Below are 27,045 nucleotides of genomic sequence, written 5' to 3'. Positions count from 1 at the left end.
TTTATTCCTGCAGTTTGGAATGAAAAAATCTTTACCAAAAGTAAACAATTTATCTATTTTGCACCTTATCGATAAAAAAAATCGATTGGATCACACCTACAATACATTAATCACTAATAACTTGTTTAAATAGAATCAGTGATATCAATAAATTTTCGCAAATGATTCAGTTTAACCCTAAAGTCGTGAGTCGATTTCGTGGAAATTATGTTCTGGAGAAAACCGCAAAATGGATAAAACACACACAGAAAGCAAAATCAACCAACAAAAGTAAATATATCTCACGAATCAAAAAATCACGAAACCATATACTGCTGCATACCATATATTCCCGACATCAGCAGACAAATAACCAACATTTGGCAAAAACTAGTAACAAAATATGACATTCCAGTTAATACCAAATTTATTCAAAAACCTGGCACAAAACTGAGGTCTATACTATGTAAAAACTACCCTGACAAACACCACACCAACATTATTTATAAAATACAAAGTGATAACTGCCACGACTTCTATATTGGAGAAACAAGTAGAAAAACGGAAACCAGATTCAAAGAACAAAAAAGTCACCTTCACACGTTTTCGAACACTGCAAGTCAAATAAACACAACACAACATAACCATAGAAAACACTCAAATACTAAATAAAGAAACAAACACAAAATTAAAGAAGCCTTACTTATACAACAACTTAAACCCAAAATAAACCAATATAAAGAAACACCTTTATACCTATATTAAATATAATAAAATAAATAATATAAAATTATATATTCAAACATATAACACCGCCCTCTACATTCCGACACTCAGTTACACAACCCTTTCCAAACATGTGGTCAGCTTCCGGTCAGTTACCTCTTTCTTTCTTTGTGAACCTGACGATGACCGAAGAAGGTCGAAACGTTGTTCGCTCTTCTACGTAAAATATTTTCTCAACCCAAAAGAGCTGTTTTTGCATATATAGATTAGAATAGTGTTTCATTCTTGCTATTACTTCTCCTACCCAGTTTTCTTCTATTCGTTTTTATGGATTATAACCTTTCGGAGCGACCTCTTTTTCTTCTGACCACCTTAACTTCAATAAGTATTCTATTCTGACTTTATCTAAGGCTTTGTAAACGTCATTCTTTACAACCTTATATTTACAATTGAGATTAGGCTAAACAAGGCTTCCCACTGTACACTTACTATTTCAACACTGAAAACAAACATATTCTGGATGAATTACTTTATAAAAGATAATATACTTTCATCAAAATCTTGATACAAACGTGAAGAACTCTTTTTAAAAATGAAAATTTCTCTCCAAAGGGCAAACCGATGAGCTCAAAAGTTGTACGTCCCGAAGTTTTAAAACTAAAATCGCTAAAAGCAGTTTTAGTGATTTTTATTGTTTGCTGAATATTGTAGTTACCAACACTGCTGCTAATTTCAATTCGGCCATTTCACGATTTAATGTTTTTTTTTTTAAATTAAGCGTGAGAAAAAACACACGTAATTCCACACTACGAACAACGTGAAGCCACATCTGATTATGTTCTGCCCAATTCTACAAGCAGTTCAATTCATTCTAACAAAATTGTAAACCTCCTGTGACTCAGTTTATGACGCTAAAAATCGGGTTTCGATACCCGCAATAGGCAGATCACAGAGAGCTCGTTGTGTACTTAACAACAAACATAACAGTCGAACATTTCAAGAGTTTGAGAACGAGAATATAATGATGATTAAATACTACATTGTTTGTGTAGAGCTGTTAACACTTCTGTACAGACTGACTATATAGAAAATGTTTGTGTTCTTTTAGTTTGAAGACTAGTTGTAAAACCTCACCTTATTAGAACAAGCGATATTTACTTATTTGTTACTACTGTATGTAGTCTTCATTCAGTTAACTAGCACCAGTTCAGAAATAGTGGAAAAGAGGTTAACTATTTTGATTAGGCTCATCATAACTGACTGGATCAGTTGATTTTATGGCATTCTTAAAGAGCATGCGTAAAGGAGATCTGGGCCTCAGAACAATGGGCATTATTTTTATTGCCTTGGAAAATTCGTTAGTCTAGCTCACTACTCATCAACAAATACAACAGGACAAACCCCCAATTTCACAGGACAATAGACTTTTTTTTTTCTCAATGTGTATCGGAGATTTCCCTGGAGACACGGAAAGATTTCTTCTATTACAATTGACAATTGTATAGCATTGTAACTACAGTTCTCGTCATGGTGATATGACATACTTCATGTTTCTATGATAATTTAACATGTAACCAAAGTGACTTAGAATTTTGATGCACATACTACACAGGAAGTAACGTTAGTAACGAATCAACAAGCCACGCCTCAAAAAAAAAAAAAAACAGACGGCAACAAACAATAAACACGATGTGTACAGAAATCAATGTCGAATGTAAATGAATAAACCATTATTTACGTAAATGTTGCGTAAATATATGCGAGTACAAAGTACAAGCTTTTAACTTATTAGGTGTTAAAATCAACATCAAGTTTTTGGGTTAATCATATAAAAAGTGGAAGTACAAAAGTCATTACCTTAACGATTTTTACCACAACTCTTAAGAAGCTAATGCTTTTATGGCAGACTTTCATAAAACTAACAAAACTATATTACTCTTTTCTTTTCTTTTTGCATCCAACTTTCCCATATATTTCTTTTGTACCTACGTGACCCGCTCGAAGCTCGGTTTCGCTTTACTCAGTGCATGAATTCTGTTGTTTGCTTTACAATGGATAAATGATCAAAAACCAGTGTCGTTGACCCACACAGTTATACCTGAAGGCTTCCCCCTTTCAAAGTAAAATTAAAAATTTGTGGGCCATAAAATAAATGAATAAAAACTAGTTTATTCACAACTCAAAACATGGTTGTACTGAAGTAAGTATCGGGTGGTTATAGCCTTTCACACAAATTAACAGGAATGCATAATTCATTGACAAGTACTATTCACACATACATCCGAACAATGCCGTTTAGGTCATGAACCGATCTTTCTAGCCCTACTGAGCTTTAAAACTGGATATTTTTAAGTACGATTTTAATTTTCAATCATACCGTAATGGCACGTGCATATAAAGGTTTACACATGACTGCCATATTTTGTTGGAATGTGGGACTGGAGGAACTAACTCAACCAAACACGCTTGTTAACAGTAGTATAGGTACACTAACTGGGAAAATGTGGCCGTTTCTTACGCCCTATGGGTTTTCATCTAGTTTTAATCGTAAAATGTTGTGTACAAGTACACTGACTTACTAAGAGCTGTTTTGTAGATAACAAAATTAAACCACTTCCAATCTCAATGCTAGTATTTAAATTTTTGATTTTTGTTTAAAAGATTCAACAATTTGTTTTTTATAAATATTTATATATACGGATGATAAAATGACGTACCCAGTGAAATATAATTTCGAGGTTTACTTTCACATTTAAATAAAAAGTTACATGACTACTGAATTTCAAGATAATATTCTAAACATGCACAATATTAAACGCATTTTTTCACGAAGCACAGTTGATATGCAAAACGCTTTCTTCACAGGACAAGTACAGTAAGTTATAAAACTAAATTTGTTTTCTCACACATTTGTAATTTTGGGCATGAATAGGTTAAAGCAAGTATAAATATCAATGAATACTAATATACTTCCAGGTTTTTTGTCAGTTTAGGAAAGTCCAAAAGAACGATTAGAAAAAACACAGAGGAACTACACCACACTGACAGTACGCCAGCGTAACTAATACTACACCACCACCCTCTTCTTACACAACCATTCTCTTCACTTGCAATAAAGAACCGAAACAAGTACGTACTATGGCATTTTACAGCCATTACTAAGCAATTCTCTACATTAAGCGTTTGTCAAACTTCCAGAACACAGAAAAATAACTAACAGCTGTATAAAAACAGCAGTTATAACTTATGTTGTCTTGTGACCCGTTTGAATATTTTCATTTATGTCTGTGTGGAGGCCATTTTAGGAGAAATTCACTTTAATCTTTTCGACCTAAAAAATCCAGGTCTCTTAGGCAAAAAAAAAACTATTTCAACGAACCACTTATAAGCCATTTGCCTATTAAAACATAAATAACTATACATAGTAGTACACCGTCCACAAACTGTGTTAATTGTGATTCTTAAAAACTTGCTGATACCAAATGGTTCACTGTTGTTTCGTCACAAGCTACTTATAGCATTCAGACATGTAAACACCGGTATATACAGCATAAGTTGGTATATAAACGCTCAGTTTACTGTTGTCTTAACACTTATATTTGTAAGTAAATTGCCTCTTATTTCTTCTGTGAGGGTATATGCTTTCTCCATGTGTGTTAAGGTAACAAACTACGATAAATTAATCAAAACGTGAAGGGTTATGATTTCATTGCAAGATTTATATGGTAGAGGATCATGGTAATCTCATCTTCATACACAAAGGTTGTGTTTGATTAGAAATGAGGTGTTTTAAAAGATATTAAGTTCCTGTGTATACAGAGTCATTACGGACTACATTAAGTTCCTGTGTATACAGAGTCATTACGGACTACAAAATTCTCATAGACTATTAATAGTGTTTGTTGAAAACAGGCTAAAATTATCTAATGCCTATCAAGCAATATGTCAAGATCTGTGGTCTTGTAACAACACAAAATGTGTTTCTTAGTGCTTACAAAGTAACACATGAATTATGACTAAGTCTCAAATGTACTTCTGATTTATATTCACTGCATTTCTAGAACAAGAACAAAACAAAAATGTGAATGACAGACCAAAGTAATTGATGTAAAGGACATGCTACAATACTATTTATGAGATGAAATGCCAAACTAACTTAATAAAGAGCAAATAAAACTACTACAGAGTTAAAGACAAACATGTAAAAGTCAGATGATAAAGGCTGTTTTAAGCACAATAGGTTCTCTGTGCTCTGTCCATTGACTTACCTGGCTTATCGCTTAGCCATGACAAGGCTCGTTGGAAACAAACTTTAGTTAATTACAATACTAGCAAGATGAAAAAGTGACAGTTTTGTTTAAAACACACGAAAATTATTTAACTGTAAATGAGATTATGCTATAATGTGCAAAGCCTTCTGAAAAAAAAACTCCTCGACTATAAAGGTCAGATTACAAAATATCAGTTCTGTTAACAGCAAGCTAACATTATATGGCACCTACACTTAATTACAATAAAGATCAGGTGATAAAATATCAGTTCTGTTAATAGCAAACTAACATTATATGACACCCACACTTAATTACAATGAAGGTCAGATTGTAAAATGACAATTCTGTTAACAGCATAAAAACATTATATGATACCCACACATATCAGGTTATAAAATATCAGTTTTGTTGAAAACAAACTAATATCATTTAATAACCATCTATGGTATGCTGGCAAACCATGTGTTTTCTAGCTTGTTATTTTAATATAAAGTATTTTCAAAACTATTCATTTGTTTGGAATATGTGCAGTTTTTGCACAATACATGGTCAGGAAACCACTGGCTTATCTCTGTTCCCTTGTTTTCTAGAGATAATACCCTGTTACTCTCCTAAAAAGAAAGAAGGTATTGTTGTAATGCTGCACATTGTACAAAAATATACACAACAGCAGTGCCCTTCACTAGATGGGCAGATGATACCTTCATACTTCCCATATGTAAAGTAGAAATGACCAGTCACTTGGGTAATTTTAGTCACAGTGGACAAGAAACATTAAATTTAAACATTACTATACATGATATGAAGTGAGCTAACTTACAAAATGACATCTCAAGGGAACAAAATGTGTTGATTAATTCATGAAACCAGTGAAGGGCAACCACCATCCAGTGTCCAACACAAATACACACAGTGTGTTTTATCTCTGAAGAAATGTTGTGTTCATTTTGTGTTACAAAACATGTCCAGTACCTTTATTTCTTAGCCCAAAAGTCAGTTTAGATACTTAGCATCACTTCATAATTTATCCTGTCAAACCTTCAGTTATAAAATGGAACAACCTGATACTCTATGTAGAAATCAGTTTCACATGAGAATAATACACATACAGGTTAGGCTATAAAAGTGCTAGTTCTGTTAAAAACAAGTTAACATTATTTAATAACTATGTAAGTAACACTAACACAACCAGTAACAGAAAGCAAGTCAATATGAAACATGAAAAACATAAGGAACTAAACAGACATAACAACAAAAGTTAAAATTATAAAGAATCAGTGCTATAAAGTAAAAATTAATTCTTGATGTTACTGTTTACTTTATAAATCATAAATTTACACACAGTTATGATTCCATTCTCATTACAATATTCCACAATCTGCAGATATAAATTAATATGGTTCAAACTTTAACCAATAAATATACAAATAGTTAGATTTATGATTAATCACAGATATTCAGTCAACAAATATCACTTGAACTAAGAACTGTGTTTCAGTAAATGACGAAGAAGTTTCTTTTCTTATTAAAATCAAGTTAATTGTAGATATGCTCTCCAACTTTCCTCTTAAGTTATTCATAATTGATCAGAATCTGAGGCATTTAAACAGTTACTATGCTTTCTTACTTACAAAAGTTTACAGTCCACAGGCACTATTTATTGCATGGTTTGAGTTTAATTACTGAACTTCTAGAAAACTGGTTTTTCAATTTCTGTGAGATGTTGATAAATTCTAGAGATCTCATAAATTTCACTGCTTTTAGCTGTTAGCTCTTGTTTTTCTAAGCAGTATCTCATTAACTTACCTGGTTATGTCTTCTTCATTTGGCACCTTGGGTGTAATAACATCTGTCAGTGATTCACTGTGGTATTCAGTGACAGGTATGTTTACTGTGGGGAGAATGAAACAGTTTGTTACATCTTCAGCCTTGTAAAAAAGGCAGTATGTGACTCAAGTTGTAACAACAATAAATTTTTACAGAATGTATTGTTTTAAAATAAACAGAACACATACATATGCACACTACAGATGAAGTCATGAACACAAGTGTGGTAATATACACTCAAGTATTTTAAAGACAGAATTTTTCTTACACACTTAAGTTTTAAAGTATATTATATGATGTAGTAAAGAAATGAAACTATGGGTTCAGTATTGGTGCAATTTGTTTGAAGTTAATATGTGATACAGAATAAATGCATTATTATGGGTTTTTCAAACATTTGGTAATCTGGTAAGTTAATTCTACAAATATTTCATCACTGGTAAAATATCTTTAGTTTAAAGTTGCACTTTATATATGACAGAGGTTTATTGTATTCTTATGTTTTTGTTTTAGATGTTTTATACAATCTAACAATTTTAAGCCAACTGTAATTATAGAGAAAATTAATAATTCATATCAAGGTGTATGAAACTAACTTGAATAACAATGATAATCAGAGGAGTTATACTAATTTGTATTGTATATTAAAAGATATGCTTGGTGGGTGTAAGCATGTTGAAACATGTTGGCCAGTTTAAACTTTATGTCACTAATGACCATCTCAAGAGGTGTTTACTCCAGGCATCAGAAGTTTATTCCAATGTTGAGAGCACTATGTTGTGTAACGAATCTGCCTCAACATATAATAAGGACAATACTAACAGCACATAACCGAAAACTGAAAAGAACAGAAATGAGGAAATGCAAACAAAATCTATCTATTCTGGGATTAATTGGTTACTGACATCACATCCTAATCCATGAATCCAGGATTACATGCTGGACCAGAAATTACAGTGGTCAATTGATTGAAAAATTAATACCTGATAGGAAATGGAATTTTTGGTTTTCTGAGCTGTCATGTAGTGGTTCATGGTCTAAAAAAACATCACATGATGGTTGCTTGATTATATTTCAGTTAGAACAGTTAGCTGGCTGAGAGATCAAAAGTTGAAGAGATACTACAACACTTACTTTCCAAGACATCAATACACTGGTCTGGTGTTTGTGATAACTGCTCAATATATATATATATGTTGACTTTTATCAATATGCTTCTGAAGGGGCTAACAGGGTAAGGATGTCTGGCTAACTTATTTATGTATCCATTCTGCAACAGATGCACATTCATTAGTACTTAGGATAAGCAGATTTATGCAGTAGAAAGGTTAGTTCACCGACAAGTAATACTAATGTTTATAGAAAAGGTCAGTTTGAAACCTCATTAGCCATCATATGCCTCCCTTCATAAATGTCTGATCTTCTGACCTAACACAGGATGATTTTACTAATTTTTCAAACCCTAACTTTTGCTACATAATGCCAGATTACTTGATTACTGGCTTTCATAATTTAGCCCTTGGAATACAAAAGTAAGCTTTATGTGCCACAAAAATTGAGAGCCTCAACTTAATGTCCTTGATCCCAAAGTAAAACCAGGAAACACAAATGAACAGTAAGTTTGCAGTGAATTCAGAACAACCAGCCCCACTGCAAGTAACAAGTCTCAAGTTATTTCATGTTTGCACTCAAAATTAATGTCTTTAATTAATGCAATGGAATTGCAAAGCTTGGTACCTGCCAATTTAGAAAGCATAACTACTGTAAGTTAAAAGGTATGTGTCAGTACCACATCGGGAGGATCACTGAATATTGGAGTTGAGAGGCATCTTTCCCAACCTTTACACTTAATCCATCTTCTCACACAACAGCACAAAAACAACCTCTACCATCTTACTGACAATAACCCTCCCTGAAAGCTTATAACTCAACCATCTAATGGTGGAAGATGTGACATTTTGATGCCAACATTGTCAGATCCAGACAACAGAACAGATAGAGAACTGAACTCTATGCCAAACAAACTATAACTGATGGTGGGAAAAGAGAAACTACAGAGATCATCAGGTCACAGCTGAAAACACCAAACTGAAGGAGGAAATAAATAAAGAACAATATAGGTCAAATATAGGAATTTAGAGGATGTTGGACACTGTAATTAAATTATATAAATGTTACTATCATTTTTAATAAATAAAATATTTTATATAAATTACTATATTACACAATATTTCATGTTACAATTAGTATTTGCCCTCACTGACTGATTTTCATGATGTTTACTGTGAAATTTTATTTAAGTATATATGATAACAAAACATCAGTGACTCAAGAGGCTGATGTTTCATTGTCATAAAAGTTTCTCAACTGAAAGCTTCATTATTGAAAATAATTTGAATTTTCTGAGGTAGAAAACAGTAATTTGACAAAGTTTGAGAGTGTCATAACCTGCTAAGTGTCCATAAAGCAGAAATGCTGCTTCACAGTGTTCCGTAAACTAATTCAGCTTTAGAATAACAGAATTCTACTGAAGTGATTATAAAATTAAAAACCCATTCAACAATCCCATTCTCCACTTGAAGCTTACCTATGTAACAGATAATTACCTTCCAAAATGCTTAAAACTGTAAGGAATAATTTCAAAATATGTTCCATAATCTCTCAACTGGACACTACCTATCCCAACCTTGCAGTCATGACTTTAAAGTTTGAAAAGTTAGTGTTATTCTCTTTAGGAATTTAAATAATGCAAGTTGCATATCCAAAGGGATTGTCAACTTAAGAGTTGAATTTCATAACCTTATACTTGGTATGATATGGAGCACTCAAAAGTCTACAGATATAAAAATTATTAAATGACATTTACTTTCAATATTATAGTACTGAAAGATCTAAAATCAAGTGGCTTGAATGTTTTGTGATATGGGTTTATTGAAGGTGATGACCTAACTAACAATAATTTGAGGAACTTTTTACAAAATTTATTTCTTATTAGTAAAGTAAAAGTGTCTACTTAGAACACTAACAGATACAACTGTAGTTAAATAGTTATCAAAATGATTGATACAATGATGATGTCTCAGTGTACAATGAAACATGTAAAAATAAATACCTTTATAAGAAGGAAAACCATTTTCCATGACCCATATCATTGTATCAATTAATTTAATAACAAAAATACATAAGGAAAAAAATGCCAATTTTAATTGTAGTTAATTAGTTTTCTCCACTAACATCTGGTTGGAGTGATCACTCTTGCATTCTCTTGAGCAGGTTGAGTGGGAGGAGGTGGTGGGGGTGGTAATGAGTCATTCATATACAGTGACCTCGTCTTGCCTACTGTGAGAACCACATGATCACCAGTAGCTTTTAATGTAGCTACAGCCTCCTCATGAGTTACATTTTCTAAGTTTCTGTCATTGACCTAGAAAACATCACAGAAAAATAACGACAGTTAAAGAAAATTTCAAATATACAACATTATTTAAATAGTAATTTTTATTCATTTCAAGAAGGTATGCAAATATTTACCTTAAATGTTTACTCATCTTTAAAATCTGATAAACGAAAATGAATTTAATAATTGATTAGAAATATTATCTTTCATTTCTACTTAAAATGAAACACAAATTTTCATTCAATTAATTTTTATTCTCTGAGTTTCAGGTAAGAGCAGTCACAGGATATAAACACACTTACAGCAATAAGTTTATCTCCTACTTCCAATGTACCATCTACATCAGCTGCTCCTCCTTCCATAACTTTGGTGATATAAATTCCATTGTCTCCTGCAACATGCTGGTTACCTATTCCTCCTGCAATGCTAAATCCAAGGCCTCTGTTTCCTTTAGCTAGTTCTACAGTTACAATGTGGCTGTGATGTGGCCGTCTTCTTTTCACAAACTGAAAATTATAAAAAAAATTTAATCTACACAAATAATAAATGCTTATTTTCCAAATTATTTAGAGAATTATTTGAAATAATGATAAAGACAACATATCCTTAAAAATATCACAATTTACCACACAATTTTATGCCAAAATAAATAGTTATAACACCAAGAATAAATTTAAGATGTCATGTTATTCACTGCTAAACATGTATTTATTTAAAAGCTAAAATCAGGAATCCAAGAAGACAAACTCTTTTTTTTTTTCTGGGGGGAGGGGGGGGGGGTAACACGAAGTTATTCAAGATTACCTGCACTAGCCAGCTATTCAACATCACCCACCACCAACTCTTGGGCTACTCTTGTGCTGATGAAAAACGGGACTGATCATCACACTGCATAAAACCATCACAAATAACAAGGCAAGCATGTTTAGTCATGGGCTTTGAGCTCAAAACTCATCTAGCATCCTAACCATCAGGTCATGAAAGGACCACCTCTATACGTTAAATTAACTGTAATCTTTAGGACACTTTAAACATTACATATTTTCAGATACAGTACAAGTCATAAAGCCATGTCTACAAGAAATGAATAATGTTTTCTTTTTTTGTTATAAAAACTTAAAAGAATGGGAACCACTGTTAGTGAAAAGAATTAAAAGCATCCCTCTGAGTGACATTTACACACAGTTCTGTAATTACAATAAAAAAAAACATTTTTATCTCATAAGTAGTTTCAAAATATTTTGAGACAACAATTAAAAACAGTTAAATGTGGATTCAGTGCATATCTTCCACTTATACATTTTCACAAATATATATTTATTTCTTACACGTTTTTAAACCACTGATACCTTTGTTTCAATTGAGTTATCTACAGCAAATGACCAGTAAATTACCAAGAATGTCTGAAAATTTTGCAAATTTTAACAAGACTAAAAGAGAAAAATAATTTAGAACTGAGCAGTAATGAAAATAAACTAGCATGAATTATTGCTTTACATAATGAAAACTCAAGTGTATATTTTTTCAAAACTCTTGGTTTCAAATGGTGTAAGTGTAACATTAGAGATCAGCAAACTGAAAACCTAATAAAAACATATTCAACTACAAGGATAATATCAAACAAAGTAATGTAACAAACATTAAACTGATTCAATACATTAACAGAAACAAATGTAAGTCTAGTATTCAAATTATTAGTATAAATGCAGTATGTAAACAAAAACAGTGCTTTTTTTTTACAACATTTCATATCCTTTAGACACAGAATTTTGATCAGTAATGTGTATCTCAAACATACCAATTATTAACATGGCTAAGCACCTTTGTGCATACATGGGCAGGTTCTGAAATAAAAAGGAGGGAGCACAATTTTATTTTGCTTCTTTAGATTGTAGGGTAATTTTTAAAAAATTTTCACTGACATTTTGACCTCTTTTTAAAGTTCTCTGACTTTTCTAGGTTTGTGGTCACCTTGCCAAGGCAAGAAGTAGCTAGAGCTCAATATAATTAGTCATACAGTGCTTCTAATGCCCCTATTTAATATTAAAAAAAAATCAAATTTCTCTCTGTATATTTTACAAGTATTCTTAGTGTAGATTGTCAGACAAGAGATTCACCAAGTTCCTCTCACCTTAGTAACCTAGAGAACTATGTCAGTCAACTAGGGTGTCACATGTACTTTCTGGGAAAGATTGCTATAATGTCAAATAAACTATACAGAAATGAGTTATATTTTTCACTGGCAAGTCAGGTGACATCTCAAGCATTATATTGAAGTGGAGTGTCTGTCAGCTACATGGGTAGTACTTGCATTTTTATTTTTAGTATAAAATGCCATGTTTTTCTGTTTGGAACATGATGGCAATTTAAGGGGAAAAATATAATTTGACTTTTCTACAAATAAATTTTATAATGTTTCAGCTCTCCAACAAAAATGTCAAAATAATACACTTGTTTTTATGTTTTACTGTTTTTGAGTGTTTGAAATAAAGATTATTCCATTGTATTTAGGTTATGCCCAATATCATTTTATTTGAGCTCTGTGGAGGTTAAAGAATTTAATTCCAAAAAACATTTTCAAGAAAGTATCTTATTAATATTCATCTCCTACCCAATTACTCTAATGGAAATCAGTGAATCTACCATACTACCTATCTTAGTGATATACTCATTATATGTATTATAGTTTATATTTTGCTGAAACTTTAAGCAGTCTAAGGAGAGTATTGTTGGTTTTTACTACTAAGTAGCTCTTTTACTTTATATGTTGATATGTAAAATTCACACAACTAAATGTGTTATGGTTAATAAAAACCATGTCAGTTATTAGAAGAGGACTTTCACCAAAATCCATTTAATGATATTAACAGATGAAGAAATATGAAAAACATAACACATGTTGTGACATACATAATAAGTAATTCTATATAGTAAGAATACAACGTAATATGCCGAGGATAAAAAAAGAGAGAGAGAAGAAGAAGAAACTATATTAATTATAAGAAAAACACAAACATTCTTACAAGACTTGGAAAGAACTGTTACTCTATTCTTGAAATGTTCTATGAATCTCTATATCCTACAAGCTTACATTCTGAAACTCTATATGGTATTCCAAATATTCACAAACTTAAAATGTAATGGCTTCTTACACACTTACTTCAGAAAGCCACTCATGCCTTTATAAACAACAACAATGTTAAAAATATAAATTACTTACTGTATCTAGGCATCCCATATACTCCTGTATACTATACCTTGAAAACGTAGCTACAACATTAATGCTCACACTAAAACAATTATCTTCCTCATCACTAAAACTATTCTTTCACAACAACAACCAAACTCACTGCATCTAACTTTTCATAGTTCATGCTAATTATGTCAACAAAACATGGGATCCATCTAACTTCACCAACTGAACCACAGTTAAATCTGATGCTATATTTTTTAATAGTGCTTCCTATCACTTAACAATTCATTGTTTTCTTTTGAATTAAATCTCTTCCAATTTGTTCATAAGTTTCTATACTAGCACTTAATATTTGTTTGTCATTGTTTTATATAGCTTTAGTTTTGGAAACACTGCTGTTTCCTCATTAATACTGATGATGGAGTAAGTGCTATTCTGAAATGTTTAATCAACCTGTTGCTCATGATTTCTATTTTCCTTCTTTCATTTTTGAACATTGTACAGTTTCTGATACAGTTATACTCGATGCTATTGATGTGAATTTTATCAAATGTTTATTTGACTTCTATATCACTATTCTAAACCTACTTGTGACTTATTTCTTAAAATCACTACTGTACTGCTAGTTCTTGATTGAATAAATGAAGTGTTTACTTTATTTAAGATTGCAAAAATGAATGACAAAAATAATACATACCAAATGTACAGTATTCCCTGCTCGTTTCAGTGCATCAACAGCTACAGAATGAGGCACATCAACCAAATCTACATCATTAACTTTGAGTATGATGTCATCAACACTGGAAAACACAAAACTTTATATTAAAAGAAAACATATATGGATGTATATAAAGGTGTGTGTGTGTGTGTGTGTTTATAAATATATACATAAGCAAACAAATCAACAAACCAGTACAAAAAATACAAAATAATTTAATGAACACAAATAACTACTGTGATTATAAAAATACATGAAACATAAATAACACTCTTTAAAAAAAACAGAACTTGAAACTAACTTTTTCCATCACCGATTACATTAAAAGTTACATGCAAAAATATGCCAGCCATAACAAAGTAAATGATTCAAGAGTTGTGTACCTTTAATACAAAATAGTTGGCTGACATGAGCTTCCAGGTAGCATTGCATTTTCAGTTTCACATTTTTTTAATACTTTACCAAATTACAGACATACGTTTATGATGATGATAACATTTCCTAATATGAAATAAAAATGATATAATGATATAATCAAAAAAACTGAATCACTGCTTGAACACACAGTTTTCACTTGTTATTTTAAAGCTAGCTAACATCACTGAAAGATATACAAGAATGATATACCACAAAATAATGGAAAAAGTTCATCAACCTATTAGATTTATCATCTAAATTTGAATCTTTTTTAAATAGTTTTTACCAAGATTTATAATTGGTATAAATATTCATAATCATGCATGAATTATGAACTGGAAAAAGAAAGCCAGTGTCTCCTGACAGTCACTGCTTAAACACAAGAAAACTCATTTCTTTTTGCCAGCTAAATTTTAGAAATTTAAATTAAAATAGCCATAATAACATAACTCATTTTTACATAGTTTATATGTATTTAATATTCTAAGTCTGTCTTTTGGTAACTAACAGATATGCTTTACCTCTTCTTTCCTTTACTGGTGAATGAGAGAACAAAATCTACAGACATAGTTTACCTCGTCACAATCAATAATTCTGACAAATTAACTAAAAGTGTACTTACAATGCAAGTTTGACATATTTTGGTGAGAAAAAAAAATGAAAATTTTGTACAGTTACAGGTTTTCTTTTTAATCATTATAAATGTTCTTTTTTCTCAAAAACATCATGCTTTTATACTTATTTATAGTTCACTTACTATTATTAGTTAAACTAGAAAACTAGCACAAATGTGACTGGTCTGTCTTTTATCATGCCAGCATAGCTGATACATACCTCATTTAACAGAAATAAAATTTAACCTCGACTAAAAGGAAATCTGATGATTTTCTAACTGTTGGGAAAACAATCCATTTTGATAATTTCTTTTTATTCATATACAAATTGACTCACTCACTGTGGCTGATGCATATGCGGCCTTTCATTATTTTATTATTTTCTGTTCACTGCATCAGCACATCAGAGTTAATGCTATCTAGTAAATTCATAAAATAATCTTAATCCTTGCCAGTTTTTGCAGGTGCTTGCTGCCACATCAGCAAGATTTGTTGTCATACAGACCTCTCTAGCATCTTGAGGTAAACTGATGCATAGAAAGCAGAAATAATTAACTTAATGTATGGCAACAACTCAAAACTTTGCAAGAGAAATTTAAAAGCAAGAATTCATGCATGTCCAGGCTGCAGTGGACAGACAAATATTCAGAGGTCATGTGCATGTATAAATTAAAGATAAAAGTTACAAAAAAAGTACAGTGTATAATGTTATCACCACAATAGCAATATTAATTCAGTGTTTATAAAACAACAAATAACTATGCATCATTACAAACATATATAAACAGTATAAAATTGTAATGTGCCAAACTATCTGTTATTCACTGTTTCCTAACAGTAACACTGAAACAGTCATGTTCTTATTTTATGAAAATAGCAGAGTTGGTTAATCTTAAGCCCAACATTAGTCATGATTATATTCTTATATTCTTTACAGCTACTTTGGAAAATCACTACCCCACTAACGTGACAACTTTAGTCTCAAGGAAAGCTTTAAAAAAAGCCACATCATTACTTTTCCTTCAGTCTAGGGTCATTTTTTGAGTACTTTTTATAACAGCACTGTAAAATCTTTACACAGTGACAAATGGTTAAAATATCCATGCAAACTTAATGTATTATCTTATATTCCTGGACATTACATATGATTAAGAACAATTAACTGAGACATAGCCTTTGAAATGGTACAATAAAATTACTATTTAATCACATAAAACATATTCGTATTAGGATCCTGATAATCTAATTCCTTCCACAAGAAACAACTTTACTATTTTTATAAAATAAAGTCTCACATAATAATTCAGTACTTCAGTGTTATTTTAAAAATAAAGAAATATTTGCTTTTTATTCACTGCACAGTTACACAATTGGTTATCTGCAGTGTGCCTACCACAGGAATCAAAATGCTGCATTTTAGCATTTCGAGCCATCAGAGGGAAAAATATATTCCAAGATTGGGCCTCAGTAATGCCACTAGTGTTTAAGTCTTGTAGAAACTTTAATTTTGTTTGACTCTACAGAAAATAACTGTTAAACATCTGTTCCACAAATGTTCATAAAGTAGGAAGTTATGATTATTTGCCTCATCCAGCATGTTCTATTTAAACAAAAAACCTACGGAGAAAACAAAGTTACAAAAGAGGACAAATTAAATACTACTAAATTTAACTTCTTGATCACACAAGATTTCAAGTTCATAATGTTTTATGGAACACTAACTGTAGCCTTCCATCTGCAGCTGCAGCACCTCCCGTGATAAGCTTGGTAATGTAGATACTTGGATCATCTTCAATGTGCGGGTTGTCAATTCCTCCAGCAATGCTGAACCCTAAACCTGCTCCTCCCTAAGATGAAAGACCACATGATTACAAAAAGAAAACAATTCTATTTGCAAAAGTAAATGAATTTCTTATACATCAAAATTTTAATTAGGAAGAAATATTAATTCATTTATTACTTTATGTGTACAGAGAAATTTATCTAAAACAAGGAACATTCATTATTTTATAAAAGAACAACTTCTGCACATACAATTAGTGAAAACAAAATACATAATCATTTGTATGAACACAAAATAAATAAAGTCTTTAGTATCATCCAGATGATAATAAGTGACACACATTCTGACTGATCTATGTTTAAACACTGATTAGTATCCAGTGAAGTGTGGTATTGAAAAGTATTATCAATGTTTCCTTTCTCCTTCACAACAAACAAAGATCCCCAGAAAGAAAAGTTTTAACTATTTAAATGAGCTGTTAAGTAGAGGCCCTTTTAAAAGTATTCATTTTGCTCAATTTTATTCTGTAACTGAACTACAATTAAAGTTAAGCCTTTCTACCTTCAAACTAATCTTAACATCGACAGACACAAAAAGTATGAAATGGTGTAAGTGAATTAGCAAAATCTACATTGTCTGTAGAAAGCATATGTTTGGTACAGATAAGTATGGTAAACAACAATATAAAAAGGGTTTTCATTTTTGCATTTCACAATTGTAGAATGCATCCAACTTGGTTACTGTTCATTACAATTTTTTTTTTAATAACATTATTAGAACAGTCTATCTTTCCATAAAAAGATTAACATTAAACCTAAAAATAAATGTAAGACACTTAATACTTTAAATGTACCTACTAAAAATTAAAAAAATCCAGTGGATACTTATTTTTATTAAACATCAGGTTTTTTCACACAATCATGATTTGCATGGGATTATTAATGCTGCAGTGAGTTTTCTGATAATCTCCCAGTACATTATCTACAGATACCCTGAATGTTAATGTTAAAATGAGCATGTTCTCATTTTACAGTTAATGAACAAGCAGTAACATATTGATGTTAAAATTAATATCTTCTCTTTCAGTCTATTAATAATATTCATTAAATAACTAATGTTACAAAAACACGTACTCTTTCTAGTGTTATTCTTTCATATTCCCAGTCTTCACCATTTGTCTGCAAATAAAATAATATAATAGTACAATATACAATTCAAACATTGTTTTAAAGACAGAAAAAAATTCATTTACTCAATTACTTTGATTAGTTATGGTTTATAGGAAGAGATAAAGTAAGGAATTATGAATATTAATATTTCATGAGTAAAAATTAAAGAATAAAAAGCATCAAAATTAAAATACATTTAAATACAAGTTTATGTGACAATAATTATGTGCCATGGATTCATATTCTGTACATAATTCTTACTGTATTTATAGATCTTTAAACCCTAAATGACAAACATTTTCTTTAAATATTCTAAGTATTGCATAGTTAAATTATAGACTTTTATTTATGTATTTATTCAACTTAACTGGAGACCTCATCTCCTTGGTATAGTACATATTCATTGCTTAACTGCATCTAGAAAACAGCTTAATGTCACATCAGTAATTTAGCTTAGGAAGTTTTCTTTCATGAGTCTAGTGAAAAAAAAAAAAAAACCAAACACCTGCACTACCTATTCAAAATGCTAAACATAAAGAGTGCCATTAAAATATTAACATAATGCCCATCTTCATAATACTGGTATAATGCTAATTTCATTACTATACAAAATTACTTTAGTACATATAAAATGATATATATATTAAAGTTTAAACAACATTTGTGAACATTTTAAATAGCACAGTTGTTAAAAGAAACAAACATTTAATGTTATGCTTACATATCTTTCTCCACTACTTCCCATTTCCAAGAGTGGTGTTTGTGCCTAGAATTAGAAAAAAATTACTTGTGTAAAGAGTCACACAACACTTACCTAGAATTCTAGACAAGAATACAGAATAAATGTTTTTCTAAATTAACTGTGTGGAAAAACTATTCAAGTACCTTTAAAATAATTTTATGTTTTTAGCTTTCAAAATGAAGTGTTTAAAAATATTTAAAGTAACTGAATTTTCTTCCTTCAGTTCAGATAAACCACAATAAATTAAATTTTAAAACACAACATATATATATTGGTAACACAATGATTTTTCTTTATTCTCTCAATAAGCATTTACCATCCATCAACCAATATATGTTGTACCTTTAAAATTTTACAAATCAAGACAATATGAAAAGTTGATTAATAATTTCTCTCTTAAAAATAAATCATAAAAATGATGTACTTTCATATAATTATAGTTTATTCACTTGAAACAATCATGCAACATTTAAAACGTTGTATATTTTTTATACCTGTCAATTTGGTTTTAAACATGTAAAATAAAAAAATATATTATTAATACGATCTAAAATTAATTATTACTTGCTGCTTATATAATTTTCGACAATAATTTCTTATGTGTGCTTGTATATTTTTTAGCAAAGCCACATATTAATAATCTGCTGTGTGAAATCAAGTTGCGTATTTTAGCGCTGTAAGTCCGTAATATTATCGCTATCCCACCGAAGTATCTTTCACAATGTGATGAACTTTTGTTATCAAACACGGACGGCGTTACAAGTGACACAAGTTTACTTTGGCTTTTAACTGTACTAATATCTAATTCGTTTAAAAGATGGCAGCACTTTGATTTGTTTTTTTAACTATATACTTTCAATACACTCTCGGTGTTTGCATTATTCTACAATGCAAAATACATACTACTCAAAAACATTAACACAACAATATGTGTTATTCATTTCCTAAAACAGAGTAAAAAGTTAAATACTCATGAGTTGTATTAAAATGGCGTTTATGAGCTATATTTTTGTTAAAGCTTACAAACCACTGCTATCAAAGCCTTTCGTTAATACTAAAACTGAGCAGCTGAAAAGGATGCTGAGAGAAAGAGGAACAAAACATTTTTAAAACGATAGTTACGTGCAGTATTATAGCTTTATACAAGTTTCAGTTTTGAAGTTACAAAATAACCTGACTAAATATAGTTTTATATCCGTTGGTTATGTACCAAAATCACATACTTTTAAAACAAGTAAGATATTTATTTACTAACATCTAATAATCTAATGTGATTAAATCAGTAACATTACTATGGCATATTAACAAAACTGTAGTTTAGAAGTTTTTACCACCTTTAATGTGGCAGCAGTTTATTCACCCTGAAGAACTTTATTTTAATGCATAGTTTCATAGTCATTAAAACAGGATTTTTATAAATTCTTGGTGAAACTCCCTCTAGTCTATCAGCTCAAAATTATAGACAGCTGTGTATTTTATACATGTATATATATATAAAAATTCACGGTGAAATCCTTTATTATGTGACGTTGTGAAAAGCCATTGAAACAGGTTGAGGTGGCTTACTAGCTTATTAGTTCAAAATTATAAACGGCTGTGTAATTTGCAGGAAAATTCTGAAGCAAATAAATCCATATTTTTAAAGGTTATGTTTCCCTAAGGGTGTGCTGCGTCACATCATTGTGATGCAAAAGACGTGACAATTTACATGAAAAAACAAACCAGAAGAACTTGTCTTTAAACAACAACTGTAATATTTTACAATAATAATTTCACTATAATTACCAAATGAAAAATGACATTCTAAGCCATTTTATTTATAAAGGTTTTGCAGTTCTATTCTCGGTATGCTACGAATGCCACAATTAGTGGTACACTAAACTTGTTTTTAAGTTGTTCCAGGTGTGTCTAATGAAGAATTTGTGAAACAATATGGACTTGGGAATACTGTAAATATACAAGTACTAATTATTAAGTTACCTCTGGGATTTATTATAAGAAAAATTCAAGTATGGTTAAATATAATTCGTTTATAACGGAAAATTTCTTATTGTTCTGCAAACTCAATATACACATATTATTAACTGTGTCCATATGATCAATGCATTTTAAAAACGGCTTTTCACAAGGTCTACAAAACCCAGCCACTTCTGATAGCAAATACCCAAAACATGAAGAGTTCCCAAATGTATCTCAAGATAGCTTGTGTGGGTATTGCAACAAAGTAGAGAACAACGTTTGGACCTTCTTAGGTCATCTTCAGGTTAACCAGAAGATAGTAAATTAGAACGTTAAAACGACGATTACTAGAATGGAGTTAAACGGATTAAGTCAAGCTTCCTGGTAAAAACTATCCATGAACTACAAATTTCTTGCGGGAGTTCATTCACACCTTTCCCTGATACAGAGATTAACTCAACTAAAATACCATCTTCACTATAGCGCATAAAAACTGTCAATATTATATATATTGTCTCCTATATAATCAACCCTTTCATACGGAAAAGCCCATAGCATGTGCTTGCACGAAATTACATAACAAAATAGTCTTTTCTAACATAAACAACAAAAACGAACAGAGATGATTAGGTATAATTGAAGAGTGACGTCACTTTGAAATTATTCGAGTTTTTTGTTTGTTTTTCTTTGGAATTTCGCGCAAAACTACACGAGAGCTATACGAGATATCCGTCCCTAATTCAGCATTCTAAGACTAGATAGATGGTAGCTACTCATCACTACCCACTGCCAACTGTTGGGCTACTATTTTACCAACGAATAGTGGAATTGACCGTCACATAATAACGCCCCTACGGCGAGAATGTTTGGTGTGACGGGAATTCGAACTCGCGACCCTCAGATTAAGAGCTGAGTGCCTTAACCACCTGGCCATACAGGGCCTCATCTCTGTTCGAACCTCAAAATATTCTAAGTTGTCTACACGTATAGTTACTTTTTCACCCGAAATATGGTAAATGAGAATGAAGAATTAATATTATATCCACACGCAAAATCATTGTTATTTCTCTTTCAAATTAATTTTAGTTTAAAAGTATAACTCAAAACAAAGACATAATTAATAAATACCTTTAATTTATAAAATGCATATCCTAACAGCAAAAAATCAGTTAATCTCATACAAGAAACAATCTGTTGTGGTGACGTCACAGTTAATTAACAGAAGCAAACAAAAACAAAAACACTAAGAACGAAATTTCCACATACAAAACTATATATTTTTCATTAAAAATCTTAAGCTTTGTTAAATACTCATTTAACACGTACGCAAATATTATACACATTAATGTCTGAATATTAATTTGACGTTATTCTTATTATGCGAAAATGTATATTTTCGATCGAGATACAACGATTTTATGTCGTAAATGTTGATTTCACAACTTTGTAACATACTCATTATGAATGAAAGGCCCGCAGTTTCATCGTGAGTAATCATCACGTGCGTTGTTTTCTGTCTATTTAATTGGTTTTCTGACAAAAACATTCAAAACCAATTTATTTAAAATGGATAATAATAGTCTTCATAAAAATAACAGACGCTCTAAATATCACGCCAGTTTATAATCAAACAATAATATTTTATACTTTAATGACACGTGAAATGCTAGGCCTAAAGGTCTGTTTATTCTTCGTTACAGGAATAAATATTAATTTCCCCATTTTTTAACCCCTGAAAGAAAGAGAGATCACTTCTGAAAAAACAAAACAAAAACTGGTTGTTGTGTCTTTTTCTGTTTAAAATAATACAACAGGCTTATACGTGTATGTAGCGTGTTAAAGCGTGCGACTCGTAATATGAGGGTCGCGGGTTCGCATCTCCATCGCGCCAAACATGCTCGCCCTTTCAGCCGTGGGGGCGTTATAATGTTACGGTCAATCCCACTATTCGTTGGTAAAAGAGTAGCCCAAGCGTTGGCGGTGGGTGGTGATAGCTAGCTGCCTTCCCTCTAGTCTTACACTGCTAAATTAGGGACGGCTAGCTAGTTAGCCCTCGAGTAGCTTTGTGCGAAATTCAAAAACGTTTATGTAATGAATAAAAACTGCAGTGCTTATAGGGTACTGTAAATGTTAGGTTGCTCTCAGGTGATCTGAGGGTACATTACGAGCTTACATCGGCCAGAACGCCCACAAAAACAATACAACCTTGCATTAAAACCAAAAACCGCCATCAGCTTACTTTCAAGTATTCTTCCTTTTTTTTCAGGCAAAAAATAATCAGTCACTGTAATCAAATTTTCCCTGGCTGTTACCACGGTAACTCGAAAACCGTTATCATCACTAACACACCTCATACTTTTTTTAGTTAGTTTTGTGCAATAAGCTGATGGAAGTCATCACTGTACATCCACAGTTTGCCCATGAATTATCAGTTCACGACACACACTCTACTCTGCTTCAACTGCATTTCAGCTGAACATTCCACAAGAACTTTCTATGCAAGTGAAATGAATCGTTTTCTAATAAAACTTCTATATGAATTATCTAAATAACACATATCCATCATTATTCTGTCTTCAACCACACTAAAGGCCATCTGTCCACGGGTGATAGCAACGTTCTTCAACCACACTAAAGACTATTTGTTCATGTGTAACAGCAATCTTCTACAGCCACACCAAAGGCTATTTGTCCATGTGTGACAGCAATGTTCTTCAACTACAATTTGGCCAAAATCTGTCTGTCCACAGCAAGTTTAATTAAACACAAGAAAAGAATCTACCTAATCAGTGCATATTGATAAACGATGATTTCGTGAGGTCCAAGAGTAAAGAATATTTTCATCTCGTTGTCGAGTGCATGCTACGATATACAGACTTACTTCCTAAAATTAGATTGTTTACACATCAGAAAGATTCGTTTAAAAGTGGCCTCGGATCACATTAATCAAACTTCTATTTCCAAAGCGGGAAATTTCACGAATAAAATGTCCAACATAAGCACAATTTACTCGTGACCTCGTCGAAGTTAAACAAAGATGAGCTTTGACTGTGTACGTCTTATAAAGAAAGGATAAAAAGGTGACAAGTCATTATGTTAGATTTTACCAAGTTCGGTAAGTGCTTATGTTAGTTCTCAAAAACGTTTGTCAGTATTATATACTCCTTGTATTGCTGTTGGTAAATATGTTTGTCAACACAAACTTTAAGAATCTTATATTCATGAACACTTATATGAATCTAAACCTTCTACATACATAATTGAAAATAACTGACCTTCTATAAACTTTGTCTTGGTACCAATTACTCTGTAGACTTATGGTGTATATTTTCACTGTTTCGACGAGTTAAATCTTTATTTGCAAAATGTGCTTCGTTGACCAACTTCTGTGTCTTTGACAGTAATAAATTACATCTGTATTCATATATAAAATTATAAATATTTATATTTGACAATGTAATCTTAGCAATCCGTTTTTCTCCTTTATAATCCTTGTTTCATGTATCATTTTCATTAATGAATGAAATGGAAGAAGAAAGAACCCTTTTAAAAGACGTTAAAAGACCTAGTACTAACATTATATTTCCAAACAGTACCTTCATACAAACAAAAACAGTTAAAAAGGAACACCATCACAAACAATCACTTCTTGTATCACTTTAAATGCCTTAATAAACAAAGTTTTATGTAAAATAGGTAATTATATTCGTCTTATTATGTTAATGACTGTGAAATGTATAAGTTGTGTGAGGTAAGGCACTATACCGTTTAAGTGATCATATCAGTTGTTCTATTCTGGAAATATTCTCAAAAAATCTATAAATTGAGCTTGATATCTTTAGTACTAAAATGTTTCTAAAGAATATTATTTATTTATCTTAATCAGGCCCTCTAAGAGGTTAAAAGAGATCCGGGCAACTTCTATATCTTGAGGCCTTTGGCTATAATAAAAATAAATAATGACGCATGAAAATAAGACAATCCTTAGTCCAAAAATAAAGTGAAACATTATGTAATTTTTCAGCTCTAATATGAGTGTGTGTCTGTGATTAATATGCAAATACCAAAAATCTAAATGTGAAGCCCCCTTTGAGTTTGAGGTCTCCTCTTAACTGCCCTAATCATAATAGGTGAACTTTAAGTTTGGTACCTATAAGTAGTAGTAGTTCTTCCACGAAGCACTCATTACATAGTTTTTATGTTGCCACTCTCACACTTGAGTCTCATTCGAATAAGTCCAGTTGACTTGCGTCTCTAATTTTACCTCGCTGTGTTATCTAACAACGAATGTTTAAAATTATTTTAAAAAAAAACGTAAGAGGGATGACAATTCTTCTTCGACTATGTTTGTTTTGAACGATTTCGAACAAACAAGAAACACAAATCTCATTGTTAATATTCACGACAAACTCCAAACAAAGATTACGATTTTTGTTCAATACATAATTTTCATATTTTGCTAAACAATTAACAGTATGGTTTCTATCCCAATGGGCCCAGCGAAGTTCAAGGGTTAGCATGCTGGGCTGTGGCTCTGAGGGTCTGTGTTTTGTGTCCCATTAGTGGTCCCTAAAATACGCGCCCCACACAATGAAATATAATATTCTATTGGACAAAAGCAGCCGATCTAGGATATGAATGGTGTTAACTAGTTGCCTATCTTCAAGTCTACATAAAGTTTGGCACGTTACATCTACTGTGGCTATCACTTACCAGCTAATTTGGATGTTCAAAATCGTTTAAATGTAACACTTTGCATTGTTTAGTATTAGCATAATGTAATGCCACTGAAAAGTGATCGCTTTTGGGAAGGGTAGCATTCCTTTCTGGTGCAAAATATTGATACATTCAAATCATAACTTTGTGTTCAGATCGAAGATGTAGGATTTCCAAGACGCGTACATCCCTTAATAGCTTTTGAAAATAAAGGAATATGGATCAACTTGGAACCTAGAGCTATTCAGAAAAAGACCTAAAATAAGTCATACCCAAACTGTTGTGAGAAAAGTGCCATAATTTGTAATAGTTGAGTATCCAAAATTTTAATTGACCAGTTAAAATTTTAACTGGTCAATTAAATGTAAAATGTAAAAAAAAAACATTTTTTTAACGCAAAAATGCCATAATTTGTAATAGTTGAGTATCCACGAACACAAGTATCAGTGACAAAAGCAACATGGCCCAGCCAACAGTACCAAAATAAGCAAGAAAATCTCAATTTGAAAAAGCGACACAAATTACATCCACGATACACCCGTTCAATAGTGGCATATCTCGGGCAGCTGAAGTATGAAAAGGATATTCAAGCTATTCTATAGGTATGCATACCGATCAAAAGACCTATAGAATCGTACCATTAAAATATAATCTCTGGGAAACCGTCGTCCTTCTACATTGGATAGCTTACGAAGTGCATCTTACAGAAGAATAGTGTGCTTTGGATATGACATCCTTATGACGAAGCCTTTTGCAATAGAAACTATGGCTGCAATTCAGTCGTTATACGGGTTATAATCGTACGCAGCGAGGTTCCAAAATCATTTCAATACGATGTCCTCAAACTCTGTACCATTTCAAAATTAGATTGATAACATAGATAATTTTCGTGTAGCTCTGAGCGAAATTTAACAAACTATATCAGTTAAAAATAAAAACCATACTTCACGTTACATATATTCTTAAAATGTCACTATTAATTCCTTCGTGTAAACAACTATATATTTTTGAAGATCTTACACTGTAACCTAATAACCTTGTGATCTTCTTTTCATCAACCCAAAACTTGTCAATATGTCTCAAGTTTTAAACAGCTGCATGTAACAGTCTCCTAGGTAAGGGGTGGGGGTCAGACCCAAAGCTATACTGATACGAGTTTCTGGCCGTTGACAATAGCGTCACACTATATGTAGAACACTTGCATGAAAATTTATAAAAGTTTACCAGAATATGTCTGACTAAAGAAATGTTCTAAGAGTAGTTAGAAAGTTTGAAAATCATTACAGGTCAGGACAAAAAAAAAAGTATAAAAAATAAATAAACTCTGCCATAATATGAATGCATCAAAATCAAAATATAAATGTTTGTTCCAATACTAACAAAACAACACAATTCAAACAATCCAATCAAAATGCTTATACACTAGACAAAGCATTCGTATGGATACTTGCAAAAAAATATTAACGCAAATCAAGAAATGTCTAAAAAAATCTTTACATTAATTCAAAAGGAATGAAAATCGCCATCTCCTGTT

The 27,045-nt window shown here is 31.4% G+C and overlaps 1 protein-coding gene across 18 annotated transcripts in view; it reads right to left on the bottom strand.

Moving 5' to 3' along the window:
- LOC143232400 (disks large homolog 1-like) overlaps positions 1 to 27,045 on the bottom strand; it is a 258,171-nt gene that overhangs the window by 43,398 nt on the left and 187,728 nt on the right. For all 18 annotated transcript variants that reach the window (XM_076467804.1, XM_076467807.1, XM_076467795.1 and 15 more), the window contains 7 exons: positions 18,816 to 18,860; positions 18,059 to 18,103; positions 16,865 to 16,989; positions 14,091 to 14,193; positions 10,503 to 10,706; positions 10,038 to 10,227; positions 6,783 to 6,867 (listed from right to left, as the gene is read on the bottom strand). In XM_076467804.1, coding sequence (XP_076323919.1) covers positions 6,783 to 6,867; positions 10,038 to 10,227; positions 10,503 to 10,706; positions 14,091 to 14,193; positions 16,865 to 16,989; positions 18,059 to 18,103; positions 18,816 to 18,860 — 797 coding nt within the window. The remainder of the gene's footprint in view (positions 1 to 6,782; positions 6,868 to 10,037; positions 10,228 to 10,502; positions 10,707 to 14,090; positions 14,194 to 16,864; positions 16,990 to 18,058; positions 18,104 to 18,815; positions 18,861 to 27,045) is intronic.

This window comes from Tachypleus tridentatus, chromosome 11 (assembly GCF_004210375.1).
Source record: "Tachypleus tridentatus isolate NWPU-2018 chromosome 11, ASM421037v1, whole genome shotgun sequence".
NCBI lineage: Eukaryota > Metazoa > Arthropoda > Merostomata > Xiphosura > Limulidae > Tachypleus > Tachypleus tridentatus.
Note: the sequence above shows the minus strand (reverse complement) of the source record. Positions and strands in the feature narration are given on the sequence as shown.